The sequence below is a fragment of the Miscanthus floridulus genome, chromosome 9 (assembly GCF_019320115.1).
Source record: "Miscanthus floridulus cultivar M001 chromosome 9, ASM1932011v1, whole genome shotgun sequence".
Taxonomy (NCBI): Eukaryota; Viridiplantae; Streptophyta; class Magnoliopsida; order Poales; family Poaceae; genus Miscanthus; species Miscanthus floridulus.
The window spans coordinates 137,507,464-137,532,325 of record NC_089588.1 but is presented as its reverse complement, the minus strand read 5'-3'; the positions used below and the strand labels follow the sequence as shown (position 1 = coordinate 137,532,325).

General features: G+C 51.6%; 2 protein-coding genes across 5 annotated transcripts; one reads left to right on the top strand and one right to left on the bottom strand.

Moving 5' to 3' along the window:
• Positions 1–1,195: 1,195 nt before the first annotated feature.
• On the top strand, positions 1,196–1,807 carry LOC136481059 (uncharacterized). The gene has a single exon (XM_066478441.1). It carries the CDS (start codon positions 1,196–1,198, stop codon positions 1,805–1,807), a length of 612 nt encoding a protein of 203 aa, XP_066334538.1.
• Positions 1,808–2,912: 1,105 nt separating this feature from the next.
• Positions 2,913–8,047, bottom strand: LOC136484331 (disease resistance protein RGA5-like). 4 transcript variants are annotated; one of them, XM_066481576.1, is made up of 6 exons: positions 7,869–8,047; positions 7,760–7,817; positions 6,851–7,662; positions 4,474–6,431; positions 4,279–4,347; positions 2,913–3,253 (listed from the first exon to the last, which is right to left on the bottom strand). In XM_066481576.1, exons 3-4 carry the CDS (start codon positions 7,651–7,653, stop codon positions 4,484–4,486), a joined length of 2,751 nt encoding a protein of 916 aa, XP_066337673.1. In that variant the 5' UTR covers positions 7,654–7,662; positions 7,760–7,817; positions 7,869–8,047; the 3' UTR covers positions 2,913–3,253; positions 4,279–4,347; positions 4,474–4,483. The 4 variants fall into 4 exon arrangements, with proteins under 4 accessions (XP_066337673.1, XP_066337674.1, XP_066337672.1 ...); XM_066481577.1 differs by having other exon boundaries at positions 6,851–7,667; positions 7,760–8,047; XM_066481575.1 differs by having other exon boundaries at positions 7,760–8,047.
• Between the last annotated feature and the right edge of the window lie 16,815 nt (positions 8,048–24,862).

The window sequence follows — 24,862 nt, the reverse complement described above, 5'->3', positions numbered from 1 at the left end:
AAATTCAAAAATTTAAGGAAATTGATAAAAGATTGGTGAGAATGACTGTCCAACCTGAAAATAGTCATCTCCAATATCAATAATGTTCTCCTTTTCTTAGATGTTCTGAAAGAATATAGACATCTAACTCTTGCAGAATGGAATTTCAGAGAAATAATTAAGAAAAAACTAAATGATCTCCTTGATCAGCAGAAGACATACTGGAAACAAAGAGGTGCAGTTAAATGGGTCAAGCTGGGGGACACTAACACTAAATTCTTTCATGCTAATGCCTCAATCAGACTTAGAGGCAACCTGATTAAGATGCTTGTTTCTGACCAGGGTGTCACTCTCCATTCTCATCATGATAAAGAAACTGCTATTTGGCATGAATTTAAAGAAAGGCTTGCTACCTCTAACTTTGATGCTTTCACCATTGACCCCTCTGCTTTTGTCCATGCCCATGATAACCTTGAATTTCTTGAAAATCCTTTCCACCCTCAGGAAATTGATGATATTGTTAAAAGCCTCCCAAATGATAAGTCTCCTGGTCCTGATGGCTTCAATAATGAATTTATAAAATCTTGCTGGCAAACCATCAAAGGGGACTTCTATAATCTTTGTAATGCTTTCCATCAAGGATCTCTATGCCTGAAAAGCATTAACAAATCCTTCATCACTCTCATTCCAAAAGTGGAAGCTCCAGCAACTGTGTCTGACTTCAGGCCTATTTCTTTACTCAATACCTCTTTCAAACTCATCACCATGCTCCTTACCAACAGACTTCAAACTGTCATCACCAAGCTAGTTCACACCAACCAATATGGATTCATCAGATCTAGAACCATTCAAGATTGCCTTGGGTGGGCCTTTGAATACCTGCACCTTTGCCACCACTCAAAGAAAGAAATCATAATTCTCAAACTTGACTTTGAGAAAGCCTTTGATAGAATTGAGCACCAAGCCATGCTGACACTAATGGAATTTCAAGGTTTTGGTCAAACCTGGATCAATTGGATGAAACAAATCTTCTCATCAGCCACTTCAGCAGTGCTGCTCAATGACTTGTCTATTCTGGAAGGACAATTGGGCTGGACAATGCCTAGAAGCCACCTACCCAGAACTCTTCTCCTTTGCCAAGAAGAGAGACATATCAGTAGCTGAAGCCAATGCACATGATGATTTAACCCAGATGTTTTACTTACCAGTCTCAGAGATGGCCTATAATCAGTTACAAGCTCTGAACCAGACAGTATCTGACACACACATCAGTGAGGACAAGGACATTTGGCAATATAGTTGGGGTAAAAACTTCTCATCTTCCAGAGCTTACAAGATAATGATGGGTCACACACAACATCACACTTCCATCCAGTGGATTTGGAAGACACCTTGTCAGCCCAAGCACAAGTTGTTCTTCTGGCTCGTGCTCAAAGACAGACTCAGCACAAGAAACATTCTTAGGAGGAGAAACATGTTCTTACCTTCATATAACTGTGTGCTCTGTGGTCTGGAAACTGAAGAAACAGTTCAACATCTGTTCCTGCAATGCCAATTTGCAAAAGAATGCTGGCACATTTTGCAGATTCACATTCCATCTGATGTTGATTTTCCAGAAGTCATGCACTTTCTGAGGGATGCCCTTCAATCTCAGTTCTACATGGCTGCCATCATTCTTATGAGCTGGGCTATTTGGACTTCACGCAGTGCTTGCATTTTCAATGGCTTGGTGCCATCAGTTGATTACAGCAGATCAACCTTTTACAGAGATAGAGTCAGCACAAGGCACTCACAATTGTTTGATCAATGGCTCCACTTGATATCTTAGTTGTTGTTCTCACTACCGGGATGCCCAGTTTTGCCGTGCTCCACGGCACACGGCGAAGCCCAAAAAACACTTGGCAAAGCCTTTGCTGAGTGTTACACTCGGCAAACAGCACACGGCGTACACAGTGCCGGCAAAAGTTTCTTTGCGGAGTGTTTTTTATCGAGCACTCGGCAAAGACTTTGCCGAGTGCTAAAACCGACGCTCGGCAAAAAAAAAGCAACGTGACGGCGCGAATACGGTCACGGCGCATTTGCTGAATTTCTAACGGCATGGGCACTCGGCAAACATACCCTATTTGCCGAGTGTCCACGGGAAAAAACCTCGGCAAACATGCCTTGTTTGCCGAGTGTCGCAGCTGTGACACTCGGCAAAGACTGGCCATTTTAGGCCCAGAATGTACAGATTTTAGTCTCTTTGCCGAGTGTCACAGCCCATACACTCAGCAAAGATAGCCATTTTACGCCCAGAATGTATAGATTTTTGTCACGTGTCCTCTTTGCCGAGTGTATTTAGCATGGCCCTCGGCAAATAGGTCTTTTGCCACCAGTGTAACACTCGGTAAAGCTACCATGTATATCCAGTTTATTTGGTTCGGTCACATATAACGTACCACACTCAAATGAACATTACATCCATCATAGATAGTTCATAATAAGCATCACAGACAGTTCATATAGATATATCGACAACACATAAATGCAAATAAACTTCAGAATCACAAGTAGGTTCATTCAAAATCACAAATGCAAATAAAATTCAGATTCGCAAGTAAGTTTGTTCACAGTCGCTCTCCAGGCTCATCAGAAATGCAAATAAACGTAGTCACTGTGACCACGGTGACCACTATGACCACGGTCGGTCATAAGGCTCATTCGATGCCGCAGATTGGAAATAGAGCAACATGAAAGCACATATATATGTAGAGTAGACTATGAAATTAAGCATAGTAACATGGAACCACATTTTTTGTCTACTCATTATAATTTCATTTAGCGGAAGATAGCATGGATCATTAAGTTTTAAATTTATAAAATTAGCAGCGATCAAATAATTTGGATTCAACAAAAGACATTAAGCTATCTGATTGATCAAGGGATGTCATGATATTAACATCAAGCCTTCTCTATGTCACACCCGATTCTGAAGAGATAAACCAGGTGCATATTACATGTGTGCCAGGATCAATTTCCACACATGCAACGACTTCATTAATGGTCCAAAACACAGTGTTCGTACAAAAGAGCGTAAACGAGTACAAGTATCATTATTACAAGTCTTTATCAAAGTCTAGCGGCAACATAAACGATAGTGTCCAACGAAAGGTAAAGACGACGACGACATTGTAGCAGATCCACCTCACCGCAGGAAGGTCGACGGCAGGAACAGGAGCCTAACACCCAGGTAGATCTTCAGGAAACTCCTCCCAATCTTGTGTATCCGAGCAGCCTTTATTTTGTGATTATAGCAAGGGTGAGTCCTTGTCGAACGCAGCAAGTACATGCGGAAAATAAATGATATGCAAAGCTTAAAACCAAGGTAGGCTGACTCAGGCTTACTGCGGATTGGCATTTTAGTTGGCAAATTTTATTAGTACAACCTGATTACTAAGATGAGTGAAAGATCCCAACCATTAATTATCATGAAGAACATTATTATATCATCGTCATGTACCGAGGTAGCCACCTCCATCTGAAGAAACATCACCTGTTGTTCAACTGTCCATATTCTAATCATGTGAGGGTCTGGGCCGCTCATAACCATGAGCACGGCTGATATACTGGGTTTAAAACTCTGCAGAGATGTACATCTTTACCCTCAAGTCGTGATCCCCATATGCCCGAGGTAATCAGCCCCGAAACACTACCGAGGTGAGCAGGGTCTCACTACGAGACTCTTCACAGGTTCTAATTAATAGAATGCAACCCGCAAGGTTTTCCCTAGGCGCCGAAAGTTGTCCCCGTAGCCACGGGACCCGGACATCCGCAACTTAATATTCATTACCTATGTTACTCTCTTACGCCTACCCGGTAAGCTGCACCCTACTAGTAGAGGTCCTGCTAATATGTCAAGCCAGAGCCATATGGCTTGAGGATGTACGGTAAGTCCCAGGTGGTCGCTCCACGAACCGGTCCTTAGGGAGAGTAGACACGAGTTCACCTGAAACAGTGAAGGGCTCCAGTGCACGCTCCCCCTTTCACCTTAAACCAAGTTGCTATAAAAGCATCTTTTAAACATCATCATGTTGCAATAAGCCATTAGTCAAGATTACATTTATCATCATGTGTCATTGCGGGTGGAGCAGCTAAGCATAACTACACAACCCATTATAAAACCCCAGGGGTAACAAGGAAGGAAAAAGTAGGGCTAATCAGGTCCATAGGGCTTACATAATTGAGACACATGCAATGTAAGTAAAGGTGAATTAAATAGTGAATAGGTAATCAAGATGATCAAACGGTGCCCGCACTTGCCTTGATCAAGCTCAGGCTGCTCAAACTCCTCCGGGACTTGCTCCTCGTCTCCCACGAACGGATCGTCCTCTAAACGCATCAAGCATCACACACGGGAGCAAAACATGCAAGCAAACATGCATTTAATTAGAACAGTACACCATTACAATGAATCAGAAGTAAACAAGCTCATAAAAGTGTTCTACGCGTCGAGACCTGGATTTTTTCATCCGCATATCTGATGCTTGGGAAGATTGGGATGGATTTCAGCTGCATGCCTCAGCGCAGCCTCCAATTCCCTTACCTCTTCCTTGCTAGCGCCTCTAGAACGCAAATAAATTTTGACATCCTGGAGTGATGGCAGGTTTCCCAGACCCAACTCAGGACCATCACCATTGCAGATGATTTGTCTAGCCGCCTGTACACAGAACTCAAAGTTAAGAATTTCCAGCCTTGGCATAGCTCCTTGCTGAAACACTATAGGCCCTATAGATCCTCCGAACTGGAACAATACAAGGCATGGGAATAATCCAGCACCAATGATGAATCCCCCAAGGGTTCCAAGATTTTTTGGATCCACCGACAGTTTTAGCAGACGGAGAGCTGGCAACCTCCCAAGGGTTTCGAGATTGACCTGCCCGAAATCCCTGACAGCAATGGATAGGTATACAAGGTCCAGTAGATAAGACTGATTCATCCTTGCTGGCAGTGTTGAGAACCAGCATGGCCATTCTATATCCAATCTACAGAGATGTCGAGGGGCAACCCAGGCATCCAATCCACCAAAGTCCCATTGATTATCTCCAAATATCTTGATGTATAGATATTCGATATTTTGCAGCTTGGATAGGCACTCCACCAGCCTCCCACTCCAACCAATGAACAGCAAAATATGAAGCACTCTCAGTTTCATTAGCTGGCCCAACTCTTCTATAATGTCAATGGAGACGGTAATGTCTAAAGTTGACAGCACTTCAAGGTTTGTTAGGCTCCCAATCCCATTTGGCACTCTTGTAAACTCATCAATGTACAGGCACATCAAATTTTTGAGCTGAACAACAGTTGATGGCAAGCTAAACATATTGTTGCCCCTCACATCCAAAGTCTGTAGAAATTTTAGGTTTCCTATTTGTTGAGGAAGCTGAGCAATGTGTGTGGCACATAGTCCTAGGTACCTCAAGTGAAATAAATCCCCAAGGTACTCAAGGCTGTAGCCTCGTGAAAGATCGCAATCTTGTAAATTCAGGACTCGTAAAACTCGGAATCTTCGAAGGACTGGCATTACACAAAATGCTGATGGAAAGACAACAGCTGACCTTACATGTTCCAAGCTTGCAATACGTAGAGGCTTAGAGTTATCTTCTTTACCATATTGAAGAGACAACCTCCCAAACAACTTTGATGGAGATGTGTACCACACACCATTTAATATAGTAACTAAATTTTCTTCACTTGACAAGAAGCAAATAAGATCGTGCACCATATCATGTACATGACAAGCATATATCAAGCCAGTGTACCTCTCATATATAGGTTGGATCATACTTCTGTTCATGAGTTCATTGAAGTAACTGTCGCCAATTGCAAATAGACTCTTACCTTGGTTTTCACATTGAATAAAGCCTTCGGCTATCCACATCCATATCAAACGATCTTTTTCAATTTTATAATCTTCCGGAAACACGCTTAAATATAATAAGCAAGTTCTCAGATGGGAGGGCATTTCATAATAGCTAAGTGATAATATCTTTCTCATATTAACCACATCAGTACTATCGCTAAGACCAGTGCCAATAGAGTTGTACACATCATACCAATCAATCTCATTTCTTGCTTTAGATGCTAGAAGACTAGCTGTTGTAACAATAGCCAAGGGAACACCACCACATTTCTGTAGTATTCTCTTGGATACTTCAGCCAGCTCCTTATTCAGACATTTGTCTATGTCTTCAATGTTGTCCTTGTTTTCGTTACCAAATATTCTTCTGTACAACAACTTTTGGGAGTTACTCAGGGAAAGGGGTTTCAACTTGTAAGCACCACCAACTTCTTCCGCAACACCAAAATTACGCGTTGTTGTGATAATTATGTATCCAATATCATTATCAGGCAAGGCACGTCTAATAGTTTGCCAGACTGAGATATCCCATATGTCATCAATAACAAGAAAATACCTACACACAGGGCAAGTTATTAGCGAAAACTAATAAAATTACGATGGGAAGTTCTATTGTTCATGAACCAAATTGTGCCAATTAAGCTAACTGGAACAATGCAAATGAACTCATGAGTTAGACAAGATTAACATGTCCATAGACAAAAGAAGTCGACTCAGAATCTTAACCAAAAACAAAAAAAAAAAAGACACCCAGGGAAAAAAATTACTGTCATTGCTCATATTATTTCCACTGAACAATGATGTTTAAAACATAAGTGGCTGTATTTTTTTATTTAACTAGGACATGCATGCCCGTTTCTCATTAACCTTGTTTTTGGCCCTAGGACGTAGTATTATGATTGGAGGGCAAAACTTAACAGCGGCAAAACAATTCATATGCACACACTAATTGCAGGAATGCTTGGGCTTCCATACCTTTTATGTTGAAGGAATTCTCTGAGTTCATTGATGAGCTGCTGCTCGTAAACAAAAGTTTCATTGATGCTGTCATCGTATTTATTCCTATCAAGTTGATACAGGATGTCCTTGAATAGTTTATTCAAGTCAGGAGTTTGAGACACTGATACAAAAGCATAGCAATCGAATTGTGCACTAATCTTCTCATACACTGCATTAGCAAGAGTTGTCTTTCCCATCCCACCAAATCCAACAATCGAGACTATCTTGCCTTGCTGTGAGGGCACTCCGTTCTCTCCCATCAAAATCTTGATTAACTCATCTCTAGTTTCATCAATGCCAACGAGGTCTTTAATCATTGTGTACTGAGAAAATAAACGTGGGTCCACAGTAGGTTTGGTAGGTTTATCAACACCAAGGTTAACATCGTACCTGGGACACCTCTCGTGCACCTCTGAGACACGGCTCTTGATGTCTCCGATTTGAGTAGCAATCATATGAGTAGCAATCATACATCTAAACATAAGATTGAACTTTGCTTTCTTGTTGAGCTTGCCAGGTGTCATGTGTGTGTCAATAATGTCCTCTATGTCATCAGACAGCTCGCTCAAATCTCTGGCCAAGATCTCGGCCTGGATGTTAAGCTGGTCTGTCGGTGTATTGGAGAGCTTCTTGAGGGCAAACTCCAAGCTCTCGAGCTCAGATTGAAGAAACATAGTCCCCTCTCTCATACTCTTTGGCAGATTGTACTTGTACTCGTCGGTGAGAAGAAGAACAAGCCTGGTGCTGACCCTCGATAGTGCCCCCGTTGCGGTCTCCATGGATCAGATCTGTCCTGGGCGAACCCAAGGAGTGAGGCTACTGTGTGTATACCTAGGAGCTATTTGGATGGGCACAAAGGACGGAAGAACGCGAGATAGAACTCACCGAGTCACCGGCCACCGCTGGTCGCGAATCCGGCTCCCCTTCTCGCCGGATCCGGCTTCCCGCCGGGTATCGACGGATCAAGCCGAGGAGCCACAGCCGCCCCCTGTTTTTTGTTCCAAGTTGCTTCCGGGTTGCTGCTCTCTGGCTGCTGCCTTGGAAGATGGAACAGATCGGAGAGGGGACAAGATCATCGTGACGCTACACCAAAAGGCAAAAAAATAATGCTCCACCGCATTAATTATCTATTGATGCCCTCGCTTCTTCCACATGCCGCAGCATCTTTCTCTTTGCGCCAGGTGCTAACTGGTGACAGCTTTTTCTAGGCCCCTTCCATAGTGGCCATATCATCTTCTTTCCCCATTTCCATGTGGGGCCATGTTTAGATGCCCGCTGTCGACATACACTGTAGCTACTGTAGTGTTTTGTTTTTATTTGGTAATAATTGTCTAATCGTTGACTAATTAGGCTCAAAACGTTCGTCTCGCAAAGTACAACTAAATTGTGCAATTAGTTTTTGATTTCGTCAACATTTAGTACTCCATGTATATACCGCAAGTTTGATGTGACGGGAAATCTTCTTTTTGCATAGTGCCAAATTCTAGAATTTGAGGGAACTAAACATAGCCTGAGTAAATTTGTTGTAGCACATTATTTAATGTTGATATTTGCTACTCCATCTGTTCTAAATTATAAGTCATTACAAGAATCTTAAAAGAGTCAAAGCATCTCTAATTTAACCAAAATTATAGAGATAATTACAAAAATTTATAACCATTAAATAAGTATACTATGAAAATATAATTAATGAAGAATCTAATGATAATTAGTTAGTATCATAAATGTTATTATCTTATCATATAAATTTGGTCAAACTTTAGATGCTTCGACTCTCCAAGATTGTTAGAATGACTTATAATCTGGGATGGAGGGAGTACTTAATATTGGTTTTGCTAGGAACACTTTTTAATCGTGGCAATTAGCCCCTTAGACACTATGGCCTCGTTCGCTTGTCTTAAAAATGGCTTGTTCGGCTTCTTTTTTCAGCCAGAACAGTGTTTTTCTCTCCCAACAATTCAGCCGGAACAGTGTTTTTCAGCCAGTTTCAGCCAAGTTTCAGACCAGCGAACGGGGCCTATATTTACTAAATTTTGGAGAATTTACTAAAACTCTAATTGTCGGTGTTTCGAATCAACACCAACTAGTAAATTTATATTTGTGCGCGTTAGGCCCGGATGATGCGCTAAAGGACACAAGGTTTATACTGGTTCGGGCTGAATGTCCCTACGTCCAGTCTATTGCTGCTCGTATTATTAGCACCGAAAATGGTTCGTAGTAGGGGGTACAAACGGTCGAGAGAGGGACTAGTCCCAAGTCTCTGATGGAATGGTCGAAAGGATGCCAAGAGCCCGGTCGCAGCTTGGCTGAGTGTGATGTGTGTTGTTGAGTCGTGTTGGTTGGACTCACTGTGAGCTTATCCGTCCCTTTAGCGGGGTGCCCTACTCTCCCTTTTATAGACCAAGGGGGAGCAGGGGTTACACGTTGGAGAAAGGAGAAAAAACCAGAGGCCAAGGAGCCCCTCCGAAGGTGTTGGGCCCTCCTTTTCCGCTGAGCCAGCCTCGCTGACACGACCGGACGGTGTCAAGGATTGGCATGTTCGCCGGACGCCTGTGCCGACGACGCCATGCCCTTGCCGGATCAGCAAGTGGTCACGTCCCGTCCCGTTCCTCGGGGCGATGTGTTGGACAAGGGTGTTGACCCATAGCCCTATGGGGAGCGGACGGCGCGGTGACGGTACCTTCGTCACTGTAGAGGACGTGAGTCTCTTCTTGGACCGTAGTGGTTGTCGTATATCTATGTCAGGTTCCGCGTCCAAGGGCTGAAGGCGGCGCCTACAACACTATTCGGACCCTACCACGCCCAGAATGGCCTAAAGCGCCCATCCCGTCGTACCCTGGCGGTACTTTCCTGCCACAGTGCAGGGCATGGTCCTTGGTGCTGCATTTGACTCGAATGTCACGTCATACCCTGTGCCCACCATTATGAAGGCGCAAGGTGTACTCGTCGGGCGAGGCGGAGTCTGCCCTCGGCCGTCAAGCAAGGCGGAGCCTATCCTCAGCCATTGGGCGAGGCGGAAATTGCCCTCAGACGTTGGGCGAGGCAGAGCCAGCCCTCGGGGGTCGGGCGAGGCGGAGCCAACCCTCAAGGGTCAGGCGAGGCGGAGCCAGCCCTTAGCCATCGGGCGAGGCGGGCTCTAGCCCCCGAAGGTCGGGTGAGGCGGAACTAGCCTTCTGTCGTTCGGACAAGAAACGCAGTAGCGTTCTCGTCTGATCCGAAGTATCAACGTTCGTTGGGTCATTGGTTCCTCCTTATTAGATACCCTGGTATTAGGTCCCCGACAGTAGCCCCCGAGCCCTCGAGCCCCCGGGTGGTTCGGGCAGAATCACCGAGGGGTGTTTTGGTTCTCCAGAGGGTGCGCGCGAGCGCACCCGATGGGTGTAGCCCCGGGTGATTCGGGCAGAATCTCCCAGGGGTTGTTTTGGACCCTTCGCGGGTAAGGCTATGAGACTTGGTTTTTGTCAACTAGATAGCTTTAAGGGAACCCTGGTATCCCGTTCGCGTGGATTTCATCCAGGGTCAGCCTGACTGGGGCTCGACCGTGGACCGAGGCCCTACTGATGTTTGCGTACCTAGGTCTTAGTCACCCGTGGGCCTGTCCCTCGTTGGGATGGCCATCGAGACTATCGGGCCATCCCTTGGGCTTTATGGGCCCATACTGGGCGGAGAAGAGTCTTTCTGGACCGTATCCGCTCCGCAGGGAAAGAGTCTGATCCGCTCGGGAAGGCAAACCGTCCAGGGCGATTTTGGTGGAAAAGGATAGGGATCGCGGGCACGTATCCCACGATGTGATGAGGCCGAGGCGCGTCGTGGTGGGCTCGGAGATCGAGGCAGATGGTTGCGCTTCTCGCATCCGTCGCCCCTATAAAACCACGGGGTTGGCCCCTAGGGTTCTGTACTTCTCCTCTTCGCCTTCGCGTCCATAGCCTCCGCCGCCAATCGCCAGAGCCTCCCGCACTCGCATCGCGGCCACCGTCAAGCTCACGTCCGCATCGCAGTCGTCATCGAGCTCGCATCCAACCCCTTTCCCGTCGTTTCAATGGAGCCATGGTGTAGTTCCAACATTACCTCTCAGCGTCTGGAGGGCCTCGTCCATCGTGGCCTCCTTCGTCCGTTGTCCATCTTCACGGAGTGGCTGCTGCCTGGTGATGAGGACGAGTCGTCGCCGCCTGAGGGATATGTCATGTCCTTTGCTCTCTTCCATGAGTGGGGATTCACCGTTCCTGCCCATGGGTTTCTTCGGGGGTTGTTGGACTACTACCAGGTGGAGTTGCAGCATCTTAATCCCAATGGGATCCAGCATATTGCGGCATTCGTCGCCCTATGCGAGGGATTCCTAGGGATTAGTCCCCACTTCGATCTGTGGCGGCACTTCTTTGACGTCAATCTGTCGAAGAAGCGGGTAGGGAAACAGGAGTTGAGCACGCCGATAGGTTGTGCCAGCATTCATCTACGCAACACCCGGGCGGCTGACTACCCATCGATGCGCTTGTCGACCTCCAACAAGGGGTAGCCCTCGCATTGGTTCTACGTCAAGAACGACATGACCGCCCCCTTGCCGGTGTACACCGGGCACCTCATCGAATAGGCTCTGGGGCCCTAGAGGTGGGGTGTCCCAGATAAAGATAAGAAGAGGATCAAGGACCACCTCGCCGCCCTCCAAATTCTGAAGGACAGGGGCATGAAGGGGTCAGGGATCATCGGCACCTACCACACGCAGAGGGTGGCGCCACTGATGTGCCGCGCACTCCCCCTGTACATGATGGTGTCCGGGGCATCGCTTGAAGGGACGGCTCTTGATGATGATGCGCTCCCTCCCACCGAAGTGGCGCAGCGGATCAAGGAGGCGATGGAGCCTTTGAAGGACAGCGCCGGCGTTGTCCTCGACTTCGTGTATCCGGTGCCGAGACATCCTCCGATGTGGCCGGAGCCGGGGTTCATCGATTTCGTAAGTTCCCCTTTCCCGTGCCTTTTCTTTACTTGAATTTCCGACCCCTTTACGCTAACCTCAGGATAGCGGGACCAGCCGAGGAGACTTTTCCTCGAGGATTGCCTGGCTCCACTGCCGAAGGATCGGGTCTTGGCGACAGCGAATCGCACGGCGGCCGAGTGGGACAAGAGGACGAGGGAGCTCAGGAAGAAGAAGCTGCTACAGAAGCAGCAAGCGCGTGATCGAGGAGAGGAGACAGGCAGTGATGATGATGACAATGACGAGGAGGAGGAGGTAGCTGCTGACGTGGATTGGGATGTCCTAGAGGATGAGGATGCGCTGACAGACACCCGCCAGTCCATGCAGGGCCCCTTCCCGTTCCACACGGAGGGAAGCGAGCCCGTGGGATCGGCAAATGTGGGCCGGCCCATTAGCCCGTCCATGGGGCCGATGGGGGCCGGAGAGTCCGCCGCTTCACGCGGGGTGTTGGTGGAGGATCGGTGGATGGGGGGCGGATCTGCCGTAGCCCCCGAGGCGCTGATGGAGGGGGGTGGCTCTGTTGCCGCGCCCCACGAGCTGACGGGGGCGAGTGGATCTACCGCCACGCCCGAGGCATTGATGGAGAGGGGCGGCTCCGTTGCCGTGCCCTCGGAGATAAGGGAGACGAGCCCCCCCGCCCAGCGGCAAGGGGCAGGCTCAAAGCGGTCTCGCCCCGTTGAGTCGGGGCATGGGTCTGGGGGTTCGTCCCCAAAACGTTCCCGCCGCCCAAAGGCACCAGAGTAGGCCACTGACTCCCCTATTTTCCCCCTTTTTATTTTTCTGTTTCAACCATAAGACTTTTTTCCTTTTGCAGATTCTTGCTACGGGGCCACTCTCTAGGGCTGGCGCCCAAGAAGAGCCTTGCCCTTCAGGCAGGACAGATGGTGCTGCCCGACATCGCCCCTGTTTCGGGCAGGAGCGGGGCTGATGCTGCGACCTCATTGGCCGATCCGGCGGTGCCCGCGGTGGCGCCCGCGCCCTTGGTGGTTGCCGAGCAGGCGGCGTCTTCCGTGGCGAGCGCGGCACCGCTAGTCGATTGTCCGGTGTCGCTGGTGGAGGTGGTCGTGATCGCGCCAAGCCAGGAGCAGCCGGACGCAGCCATAGCGGTGTCCGAGGGGGGTGGCGCAACCTGTGTCTCCGATGGCCCAAGCGACAGTGCCCGATGCAGGCCGGACGAAGGAAGACGTGGCTAGAGGGTCCCCTCCCCTGACAAGCCAGGCGCAGTCGGACGCAGCCGCATGGTGTCCAAGGGAGCAGCGCAGTCCGTGCCACCGAAGGCCTAGACGGTGGTGCCCGTGACTGCGACAAGCCCAGTGGGGCCGGATATTGCCATGGCAGCGTCTGAGGGGACGGCGCAATCTACACCATCGGGGGCCCAGGCCATGGCGCCCAAGGTGGGCCTGATGGAGGAGGACACGGCCGGAGGGTCTCCGGGCGTTGTGACGGTGGTGGGGAGGACCAGGAGGGAGCCGCCTTTGGCCCTATTGTCGGGGGGTAGCCGCTCCCCCACGTGGGGCGAGCCGCCGCTCCAGTGGATGGCCACTCAGGACCCAAGTCAGCTCTTTTCTCGCTTGACGATGCCGCCGAGAGCATAGAGTGGCAGAATCTTGACATCAGGTTCTCGGCTATGATGGATGCCTTGAACGAGGCCAGTGGTGCCCTGCGTGAAATCATCGTTCCTACAGGCTGGGTATCCGCTTAATCTTCTCCCTCATTTTCTTCTTTCTTCACGTATTTTTGTGTTTTCGTATTTTTGATACCAGTCCTCTTTTCAGTGCCTCATTGCTCATAGCCAGAATAAATCCCGGTTCCTCCGCGAGCAAAAGGTGGAATGGGACCGCCTTACCGAGGAGGCTCGGCTGCGAGGAGATGTGGGCGCGCAGCTCGCTGCCGCCCAGCAGCGGGAGGCTGAGGCACATCAGGATGCGGAGGAGATCCATGGGATGTTTGAGGACTTGTTAGTGAGGGTGAAGCTGGACAAGGAGGAGGCCGCTAGGATCCGAAAGGAGCGGGACTAGCAGCTCCAAAAGGATGCCGTGGCCAGTCAGCGGGCCACCGAGGTCTTGGCTGAGCTGGAGACAAAGCAGGATCTCAGGCGGCAGGCTGAGGATAGGTCCATGGCCCTGCAGCAGAGGGCGGACCGGGACGCCGAGGTGATCTCCCAGTTGCGCGGGGAGCAGGACGAGCTACGCCAGACCGAAGAAAGACTTCGCTCGGAGCGCAGCATGGCCCATGAGGATCACGACTGGGCCATCCGGGAGCGCGACGAGGTGCGCTAGGAGGCCAGGGCCCTCCGGGCGGAGCTTGGAGATGCGGTGGCCCGAAGGCTGGAGGCCGAGGAAATTTCTGCCGGGCTAGGCAGGGAACTCGCCAAGGTGTGGGGGCTTCTTCAAGTTGAAAGCGACCAGCATGATCTCCTGTGCTCTGCTGTCGTGGTGGCCTATGACGACCTGCAGGTGGCGCAAGAGGAGGGGACCAGTTCCCTTATGACTCGTGCTGCTGGCATAACGGCGTGGGTCGGCCAGCTTGAGGAGGATGCCTTTCACACTGGGATCGCCCAAGCCTTCGCTGTTGCCTGTTCTCATTATGATCGGGAGATCAACCAGGAGGTAATGACCCTTGGCTTCATGCCTGTTTATGAAGACCCTAAGCTGGACGAGATCGAGAAGGCGGTGACTCCCCTTGCACGGAACCTGGCGAATAGGCTGAAAGAATCGGTTCTCCCTTCGTGGAAGTAGTTAGTTTGAATAAGTTTGATAAACACTTATCTATAATATGTGAACAAGTGTCAGTATTTTTGTGTCTGAAAGCGGATTCGTGACTTTGTTTCACACTTTTGTGTCGTTTGTTTGATCTTACCTTCTTCCCTTTTTGCAATGAAACAAGATTTACATGACCGACCCTTCTGTTTGTTAAGACCGTAGGGCCTGAGGTTTTTAGGGGAAATTTTTTATTGTGCTGGTGAGCAAAATCACCGTAGCCATCTAGGCGTGGGTTTTTTGCAGTCTTACCAATCTGTTCCCCCAAACCTTGCCGCCAGTCTTGATGCGAGGAAGAGGTCTGATGTAATGACTGTTTCAAAAAAAGGGAGGAGGTACCCATACCTTTATCAGCCCCCGAGTGAGATCTGACCCCTTGCGGTTGCTGGGGTCGGATGTTACTAGAGACCAGAGCGAGGGTAGCGAACTTACGCTTGTGTTCGTACGTACCCCTTACTTAAGATTTCGGTGATCGCTGCGTGACCGTACGTTTGGTCTTATTGCTATCCCGGCCTTCCCCGAGCCCCCATGCGTGGGGGGATTCGGTCAAGGGTCGGTTCGTCTTGTGGCTATCGTCCTGTCTATGGTTTTCGCAACTGGAGGGGTTGAGGCGATGTCCCTTGCCTTGATGGCTCGAGTGATGTGCCTGATGAGCTCGCTAACGGGGATGTTCGAACGGAATCCGACCCCGTTGCTTTGCGATAGGCTCGACAAAGCCCTCGGGTGGTGTTCTGTTACTCCTCGACTTGACTTCCAACGGATTCCCTCTTAATGGGGACTCTATGGGCTCGGCAAGAGGGTGGATTGAACTTATAAGGTTGGGATGACCCTATCGGCCTCAATGCGGGTTGGGCAAAGGCCGCTGAGGCTCATCTACGTTTTCTCCCCTAGCTCTTGTTCGACGTGAGGCGGCCTCGGACCCTTCGTGGGTCAGCCTTCGGACCTCGGTCTCTCGATGTTGGATCGAGCGGTGCGAGCCCCCGAGCCCCTTGGGGTCTAATAGGGGTCGGCCATGTTTTGCGTGTTACCCCATCCTCGGTTTCCGCAACCAAAGGGGCTAAGTTGATGACACTTGCCTCGACGGCTCGAGTGTCATGCTCAATGAGCTCGCTAACGGGCATGTTCGTGTGAAATATGGGTCCATCATTAGCTGATGGGGCTGGCAGAGCCCTCTTGTGGCATTTCGCTACTTCTTAACCCACCTCCCGGTAGATGCTCGAGCCGTTCATTGGGCTCAGGTGGCCCGTTGGCCTCTCCTCGACGGAGATTCTGTGGTTTGGCTTGGGGTTAGAATCGAACGAGAAAGGTCGAGATGTCCCTGTCCGCTTTTGAGCGGGGTCAGGCAAGGCCGTTGGGGCTCATTTATGTTTTTCTCCCCTAGCTCTGTTTGACATGAGGCGGCCTCGAGCCCTTCAAGGGTCGGCCTTTGAACCTCGGTCAGTCGCCGCTCATTCTGAATGAGGCGGCTGCCGCTTCGTGACACGACATGAAACGTTGACATGCAGGGATTCACATATGCAATGTTTTGGATGTATGAATTTAAAGTATAACTTAATTGAAGCCAAAGCAGGGGTCGGTAACGTTACCTTGGTGGTATGAGCGATGGGAAGCTCCTACCATACATGTTCATGTGGGGTTCAGGTCCGGCGTTTGCGATGAAGTCGGCGTAACCTGCATAAGCATCGCCATTGTTTGTTCGTGTCTCTCGGCGGTGATTCGAGCCGCTCGATTGATTTGGTTGACCTGACAGCTTCCCCTCGAAGGAGGTTCTACAGGGGGACCCCTCCGAACCCTTCTTAGGAAGGTGGGAACTGAGGCTTGTGGCGCGGGGAACTATGAGTTCGATTATGCTGGTGAACAAAAAACATCGTAGCTGTCTAGGCGTAGGGTCTGGTGGTTCATCCAGTTGTATTCAAAGTTTTACACCCACACACCGTGCTTTCGGTTTCTTTAAATGTAAGGAGGGGTTGGGTGAAGAGGATGTCCAAACAATTTGACACCCTCGGTAGCCCCCGAGCAATGTCCGTGCCTCTGCCGTTGCTAGGGTCGGTGGCTCGGTAATTGAATTAACAGTCAAAGTAGAAAAACAGAGGTGCTTATCTTTCAGTGGCCGTTCGCTCGTTGTTTTACCTGGGTCGCCCGATCGACCTAGGAGGCCCATTGGGCTCCCCCTAGACAGGGGTTCCATCGTCGGGTCATTCCATGGGCCTACCTGGGGAAGCGGAGAGTCACCTGCATGCGGGTGTGCCCTGGTTCTCATGCCCGGGGCGGATTAGTGGCGAGCCACACCTAGGCAAAGTCCTGTTTGACCGGGCGACGTCTCGTCGACCAGAGCGCGTCCCGTCAATTTCGGCGTGTCCCCTCGGATTTCTGTCAGCATTGATTTCGCATTTGTATTGAATAGGGGAAGGTAGAGAGTTTTTCGTCCCAACCTTTTCGCCTTTCCTCAGCTGCTGAGCCCCTTCTTTAAATAGGGAGGGGGAGGGGAGTTCTCGTCCCACTCCCTCGCCAGCCTTTGAGCCGCTACCTCTTCTCCTTCCTTTCCACCGAATGCAGTGGTTCCTAAGTAAGAGAGGGTAATGCTAGGGAGAGAAAAAACTCACAGATCCGCTCATGAATCCAGAGTGTGATGTCGAGCCGGAGGTCATCCAACGTAGGTGAGATGGTGCAGGCCGCCTTTGCTGAGAAGGGGTCGCCATTGCCGAAGGAGCAGGGGCACTGGAGGGTGCCGAGCGTCGTTGGCCTCGTCGTCGTTCATTGCGGCCTTCCTTCTATGGGAGGAGCCCCCCACCCAGATGCCGTTGTCAGGGTTGCGGCTGATGACGATGGCGTAGTCCCTGGAAGCCTCGGCGGAGGTGACATTGTCAGGGTTGCGGCTGATGATGATGGCGTAGTCCCTAGATGCCCTGGCGGAGGGCGCCACAGTCGCTGGTGTGGTGCTTCACCATTGGGGATGGCGGTGCCTTTGAGGATCCCACGGAGCGGTAGGATGTCGCCGATGGAGAGCTCGGCACAGTGGCCGCAGTAGATGAACTGGCCCGTGTACATGCCCGTACGTTCCCGATGGAGAGCGTGGCACGGTGGCCGCAGTGGATGAACTGGCCAGTGTTCATGCCTAGACATTGCCGATGGAGAGCATGGCGCAGCGACCGCAGTAGTAGTTGTAGTAAAGCTAGTAAGAGACTGTAATTGAATAAGTTTGTGGGGGAGCCCCCGACTGAACAGTCCTTTTTTTGATGAAATCACTTTGTAAGCGGCGAATTTGTGCAAAGAATGAATGAATTTTCATATTTTGTTATGGCAAACAGCTTCTCAGCTTTCCCTCTTTGTAGAAGAGGTTTCGGTGCCCTCCGGCCCTTCCCATGGCTCAGGTTGTAAAGGCTAGGAGTGCGGGTGAAACAGTTCTGATCACGCTAGTGAGCAAGGAGGCCGTAGCCACTGGGGCATGGGTTTCCCGCAGTCCTACCAGTTATACTCAGAGTTTGTTCCTGAAATTCTAGCCCTTAGGACTTGCCGTGAGAAAAAGTGGGAAGCTTAGAGAATGTTTATAAAGGTAACACAGGAAGTGTTTGCAAGATAAACGTACTTGTATCATTTATATCAGCCCCCGAGTGAGGTCCGACCCCTCGTAATTTGCAGGGGTTGGAGGTCACTAAAGATCGGGGATTTGTAAAGACAAAAACTGATAAGGAAAAGTATGCGTTTATTTAACGGTAAAAGCGACGTAGCTGTTCAATGTTCTAGGCGTTGGTGAAGACCTCACCGTCGATGGCTTTCAACTTGTAGGCACCGGGCCGGAGTACTTCTGCGACGATGTACGGCCCCTCCTAGGGCAGGGAGAGCTTGTGGCAGTCCTTGTTGCTCTGCATGAGGCGGAGAACAAGGTCCCCGATGTTGAAGGCTCGGTCCCGCACCCATCGGTCGTGGTACCGCCGTAACGCCTGCTGGTACTTGGCTGAACGGAGGAGGGTGATGTCGCGGGCTTCGTCTAGTTGGTCCATGGCGTCTTGGTGGGATGCCTCGGCTCCCTATTCGTCGTGTGCTCTAATTCTTGGTGCTCCATAGTCGAGGTCCATCGGGAGGACGACCTCGGAACCGTAGACCATGAAGAAAGGTGTGTAGCCAGTGGCCCAGCTAGGAGTTGTCCTCAGACTCTAGAGCACCGTAGGGAGCTCAGAGACCCAGTGTGCGCTGAATTTGTTCAACCGGCTGAAGATCTTGGGTTTGAGACCCCTTAGGAGCATGTTGTTTGCGCGCTCGACCTGCCCGTTCGTTCGAGGGTGCGCGACGGCCGCCTAATCGACTTGGATGTGCTGTTCATCATAGAATCGAATGAATTTCTTGCTGGTGAACTGCATGCCATTGTCTATGATGTTGGAGTTTGGTACTCCAAAGCGATGGATGATGTCGAGGAAGAACAGCATAGCTTGCTCAGACTTGATTGCAGAGATTGGCCGAGCTTCGATCCATTTTGTGAACTTGTCTATGGTGACAAGCAGGTGGGTGTAGCCACCGGGCGCCTTTTTGAGAGGCCCAACCAGGTCGAGCCCCTAGACCGCAAAGGGCCACGTGATGGGGATCATCTGGAGCGCCAAGGTCGGGAGGTGAGTCTACCAGGCGTAGTACTGGCACCCTTCGCAGGTGCATATGGTTTGCTCAGCGTCGGCTACTGCAGTGGGCCAGTAGAAGCCCTGTCGGAATGCGTTCCCAACCAGGGTTCTAGGTGCGGTGTGGTGGCCGCATACCCCACCATGGATATTGCTCAGCACAAGCTTCCCCTGTTCCCCCGGGATGTAGAGCTGCAGGATCCCGGTGTGGCTTCATTTGTAGAGTTTGCCTTCTACAAGGATGAAGGATTTGGCGCGACATGCGAGCCGTCGAGCTTTCGTCTTGTCCGATGGTAGCGCATCACAGAGGAGGTAGTCGAGGTAGGGCGTTGTCCAGTCATCTAGAGGGTCGGGCTCTGCTGCTGGATCTTCTTCAAGCTCCATGACCTCGGGGTTGGACGGAGCAGTCGGCGGGTCATCCCTTGGGGCCAGATCAGATGGGCCATTGTCGGCCCGTTCTGACCCTTCATAGCGCATCGAGGGCTTGTGTTCATCGCTGGCAAAGACACCTGTCGGTATCGGCTCTCAGTCGGATGCTACTTTCACGAGCGCGTTGGCCGCTTCGTTGAGGCGTCTTGGGATGTGATTGAGTTTGAGGCCGTCGAACCTATCCTCCAGCTGTCAGACTTCTTGGCAGTACACCGCCATCTTGGCATTGTGGTAGCTTGACTCCTTCATGACTTGGTTAACGACCAGCTGAGAGTCACCCCGAATGTCGAGACGTCGGATGCCCAACTCGATGGCGATGCGTAGGCCGTTGACGAGCGCTTCGTATTCGGCCACATTATTAGATGAGGGGAAATGGAGCCGAACCATGTACCTCATGCGGACCTCGAGGGGTGATACGAAGACCAGACCCACGCCGGCATCCTTCTTCATCAGTGATCCATCGAAGTATATCATCCAGTACTCTTGATCGACGACCGCCGGTGGTATCTGGGCCTCGATCCATTCGACGATGAAGTCAGCCAACACCTAGGATTTGATCACCGTTCGGGAGGCATACGTGATGCCTTGATCCATCAGCTCGAGCGCTCACTTTGCAGTTCTTCCCATGGCGTCCTGGCTCTAGACGACCTCGCCGAGGGGGAACAACATCATGACCATCACAGGATGTGACTCGAAGTAGTGGTGTAGCTTCCTCTTGGTGATGAGGACGGTGTAAAGGAGCTTCTAGATTTGGGAGTAGCGGGTTTTGGAGTCGAATAGTACCTCACTAATGAAGTACATAGGGCGCTGCACCTTGAGGGCGTGCCCCTCTTCCTCCCGCTCTACTACAAGGGCAGTGCTGACCACTTGTGTGGTGGCCGCTATGTATAGTAGGAGGGATTCTCCGTCGCTTGGAGGAACTAGGACCGGGGGTTTTGTCAGAAGTAGTTTGACCATGTCAAGCACCTCCTGGGCCTCGGCTGTCCACTCAAAGTGGTCAGCTTTCTTCAGGAGCTGATAAAGGGGGAGTCCTCGTTTGCCGAGGTGCGAGATGAATCGGCTGAGGGCGGCAAGGCACCCTACGACTCGTTGAACCCCCTTTATGTTCTAAATCGGGCCCATCCTCGTGATGGCTGAGATTTTCTCTGGGTTGGCTTTGATGCCACGTTCAGAGATGATGAAGCTGAGGAGCATGCCCCTTGGGACCCCGAAAACACATTTCTCGGGATTGAGTTTGATGCCATTCGCCTAGAGTTTCGAAAAGGTTTGCTCAAGATCAGCGACGAGGTGGCTAGCCTATTTGGATTTAACTACGATGTCGTCGACGTAGGCCTCAATGGTCCGCGCGATGAGGTCCCCGAAGCACTTGAGCGTACAACGCTGGTAAGTAGCCCCAGCGTTTTTTAGACCGAATGGCATTGAGACATAGCAGTACGATCCAAAGGGGGTGATGAAAGACGTCGCGAGCTGGACAGACTCTTTCATTGCGATTTGGTGGTAGCCGGAGTACGCATCAAGGAAGCAGAGGTTTGCGCACCCTGAGGTAGAATCGACTATTTGGTCTATGTGCGGCAAAGGAAACGGGTCCTTTGGGCATGCCTTGTTGAGACCCGTATAGTCAACACACATCCTCCATTTCCCGCTCTTCTTTCATACAAGAATGGGATTTGCTAACCACTCTGGGTGGTGTACCTCCCTGATGAATCCGGTGGCCGATAGTTTTGCTATCTCTTCGCCGATGGCCCTGCGTTTTTCCTCGTCGAAGCAACGCAGACGTTGCTTTATCGACTTGGAGCCTGGATGGATTTTTAAGGTATGCTCAGCGACCTCCCTCGGAATGCCTGGCATATCCGAGGGTTTCCACGCAAAGATGTCTTTGTTGTCACGGAGGAAGTCGACGAGTGCGCTTTCCTATTCGGAGGAGAGCGTGGTACCAATATGTACCACTTTACCCTCGGAGCTGCTAGGATCTATGAGGACCTCCTTGGAGCCCTCTACCAATTTGAACGACCCGGTTGATTTCTTCGCGTCGGGTGCCTCTTCGGCGACCTCCTTCTTGAGGGCGGCGAGCTCCCGGAGGCGACGATTGCTACGGCGTGGCCGTAGCACTTGACCTCGCCCTCGTAGGCCCGCTGGAAGGAGGTGCCGACGGTGATGACCCCGTGGGGGCCCAGCATCTTCAGCTTGAGGTATGTGTAGTTTGGGACGGCCATGAACTTCGCGTAGCATGGTCGTCCTAGGATGGCGTGGAAAGTTCCGGGGAACCCAACCACCTCAAAGGTGAGGGTTTCGGTCCTGTAATTGAACTGATCCCCAAAGGTGATGGGCAGATCGATCTGTCCCAGTGGCATGGCCTATTTCCTGGGCACAATGCCGTGAAAGGGTGCTCGGGTTGGGTGGAGGTTCGTCCGGTCGACACCCATCTCGTCGAGCGTTTTGGCGTACATGATGTTGAGGCCGCTGCCTCCGTCCATCAGTACTTTGGTGAGCCGCTTTGGGCCGACAATCGGGTCGACGACAAGCGGATACCTCCCTGGGTGCGGGACGGTGTCCGGTTGGTCGGTCCGGTCAAAGGTTATGGCGGATTCTGACCACCGGAGGAAGGTAGGTGTCGCTAGTTCGGTCGTATAGACCTCGTGACGTGCGACCTTCTAGCGGTGTTTGGAGTCATAAGCCGCTGATCCCTCGAAGATCATAAGGTAGCCGTTCGGTGTCGGAAAGCTGTCGTCCTTCTCCTCTGCGTCATCCATAGTGGGGGCAGGCTCCTTCCCCTGCTCCCCTTTGCTGGCGCTTCTGGCTAAGAACTTCCGTATGAGGCCGCAGTCCTTGAGCAAATGTTTTACGGGAAAGGCATGGTTCGAGCATAGCCCCTCGAGCATTTTTTCGAAGTGATTTGGAGTGCCCTCCGTGGGCTTCCAACCACCCTTGCGGTCGGTAGCGGCCACGAGCGAGTCATCGCGCCGTTGCTTCTTATTCTTCCTTTTGGCGGAATGGTTGGAGGCGCCTTTGCCGATGCCCTCGCCTTGCCGTCGGGACGGTCGAAGATTGCTCTGACCGCCTCCTCTCCTGAGGCATGGCTGGTGGCGATGTCTAGAAGCTCCTTGGTGGTCCGCGGGCCCTTGCGTCCCAGCTTGTGAACCAAAGACTGGCAGGTTCTCCCAGACAGGAAGGTTAATATCACATCAGCGTCGGTGACATTAGGGAGCTCGTTGCACTATCGGGAGAAGCACCGAATATACCCGTGGAGGGTTTCGCCGGCCTTTTGGCGACAGTTCTTGAGGTCTCAGGGGTTCCCAGGATGCTTGTACATGCCCTGGAAGTTCCCCACAAAGATCTCCCTTAGGTCCGCCCAACCCTGGACGGCGTCGGACGGAAGGTGCTCCAACCACGCTCGTGCCGAATCGGCGAGGAACTGTGGAAGGTTGCGGATAATGAAGTCGTCATTATCTGTGCCACCGGCTTGACAGGCAAGTCGATAATCTTCAAGCCAGAGTCTGGGGTTTGTTTCCCCAGAATACTTAGGGATATTGGTAGGCGGTCGATACCGGTGGGAACGCAGCGTTGAGGATGTGCCGGCCGAAGGCCTGAGGGCCTGGCAGGCCGGGACTCGGGCTCCGGTCCTCGCCGCTGTCGTAGCGTTCGCCGCGTCGAGGATGATAGCCGTGGCGGGCTCCTTCCCTTGGGTCGCTGTAGGTGAGCCTGTGGGCGTCGATGGTGCTGCGTGCGTCGCGGTCGCGGCCGAGACGCTGATGTATCTAGGTTGCAACGCACTGCCCGCCGCCTTGTGGTGCCTGGTGGACTGATGCGTCCCTAGCGGGATGTACTGAGGGCGTATGCTGGCTGGTGTTGAGCTCGCGTCGTTGAGACAATGAGCTCTCCGCCTGCTGCGCCGCCGCACGTTCGAGCAGCACGCGGATTTCATGGCGGGCCTGGTGATCCTCGGGCGTTGCGGCCTCTGGAAGGCCATGGAGCAAGGCTGTGGTAGCAGCGATGTTCTGGCTCACCCGAGCAAAGTGCGGAATGGTTTCATCGTTGGCGATGATCCTTCGGTTCACGTCGCGGGCCATCGTGCGTGCGTGCCCACCGTCTGCGCGGCGTTCGATCTCTCGATCCACCAACTCATATTCCCGAACAAGCTGTTGTCCAGCCTCATTGATCTCCCATTTTTGGGCTTTTAGCAGCTCCACCCCTATGTGGGACGGGGCCGCCATTCTTCCTTTGGTTCCATCGCCGAGGTTGCCCGCCGGGGTGACCTCCTTCTCGGTGGCGCTTTCGACGTGTCCCTCGGAGGTTTCTGCCATGAAACATTCCCGGGAGGGATGGTGGCTCCCCCTGCCGAAGTTAGAGCCAGAGTCCGACCCCGGACCCTCCGCGAGGAGGCCGTGGAGGGATTCTGTGACGCTTTCAATCATCCCCACGAACTCATTGTTCGCGGGGGACGGGATCACGCGCTGGGCCATAAGGTGGCTTACGGTCACCACGGCGTTGCGGAGACCGAACGGAAACGCCGTTGAGGCGCTCCATGTAGAGCATTCCGGAGAGAGGGTGAGGTGGCGTGGGACCTCCCTGGACGGCTGGGGTCCAAGGGAGACGCCGGGCTAGCCCTCAAGCCTCTGGTAACCGGAGCCGATGGAGGGGAGAGATTGGATGGTGAGATGGGCCAACACCAACTCTTCTCCCACCGTGACGATGAAGTCCAGGTCACCAAAACGCACGTGTGTGCCCGGGACCTAGCTGATTGCGTGGTTAGCCATTCGAGGCCTGATTTGGAACGCGCAAAGGCCCCTAACTGGCGTGCCAACTATCGGTGTTTCGAATCAACACCAACTAGTAAATTTATATTTGTGCGCGTTAGGCCCGGATGGTGCGCTAAAGCATACAAGGTTTATACTGGTTCAGGCTGAGTATCCCTACGTCCAGTCTGTTGCTGCTCGTGTTATTAACAACAAAAATGGTTCGTAGTAGGTGGTACAAACGGTCGAGAGAGGGACTGGTCCCAAGTCTCTGATGGAATGGTCGAAAGGATGCTAAGAGCCTGGTGGCAGCTTGGCTGTCTGTGATGTGTGTTGTTGAGTCGTGTTGGTTGGACTCACTATGAGCTTATCCGTCCCTTTAGCGGGGTGCCCTGCTCTCCCTTTTATAGACCAAGGGGGAGCAGGGGTTACACGTTGGAGAAAGGAGAAAAAACCAGAGGCCAAGGAGCCCCTTCGAAGGTGTTGGGCCC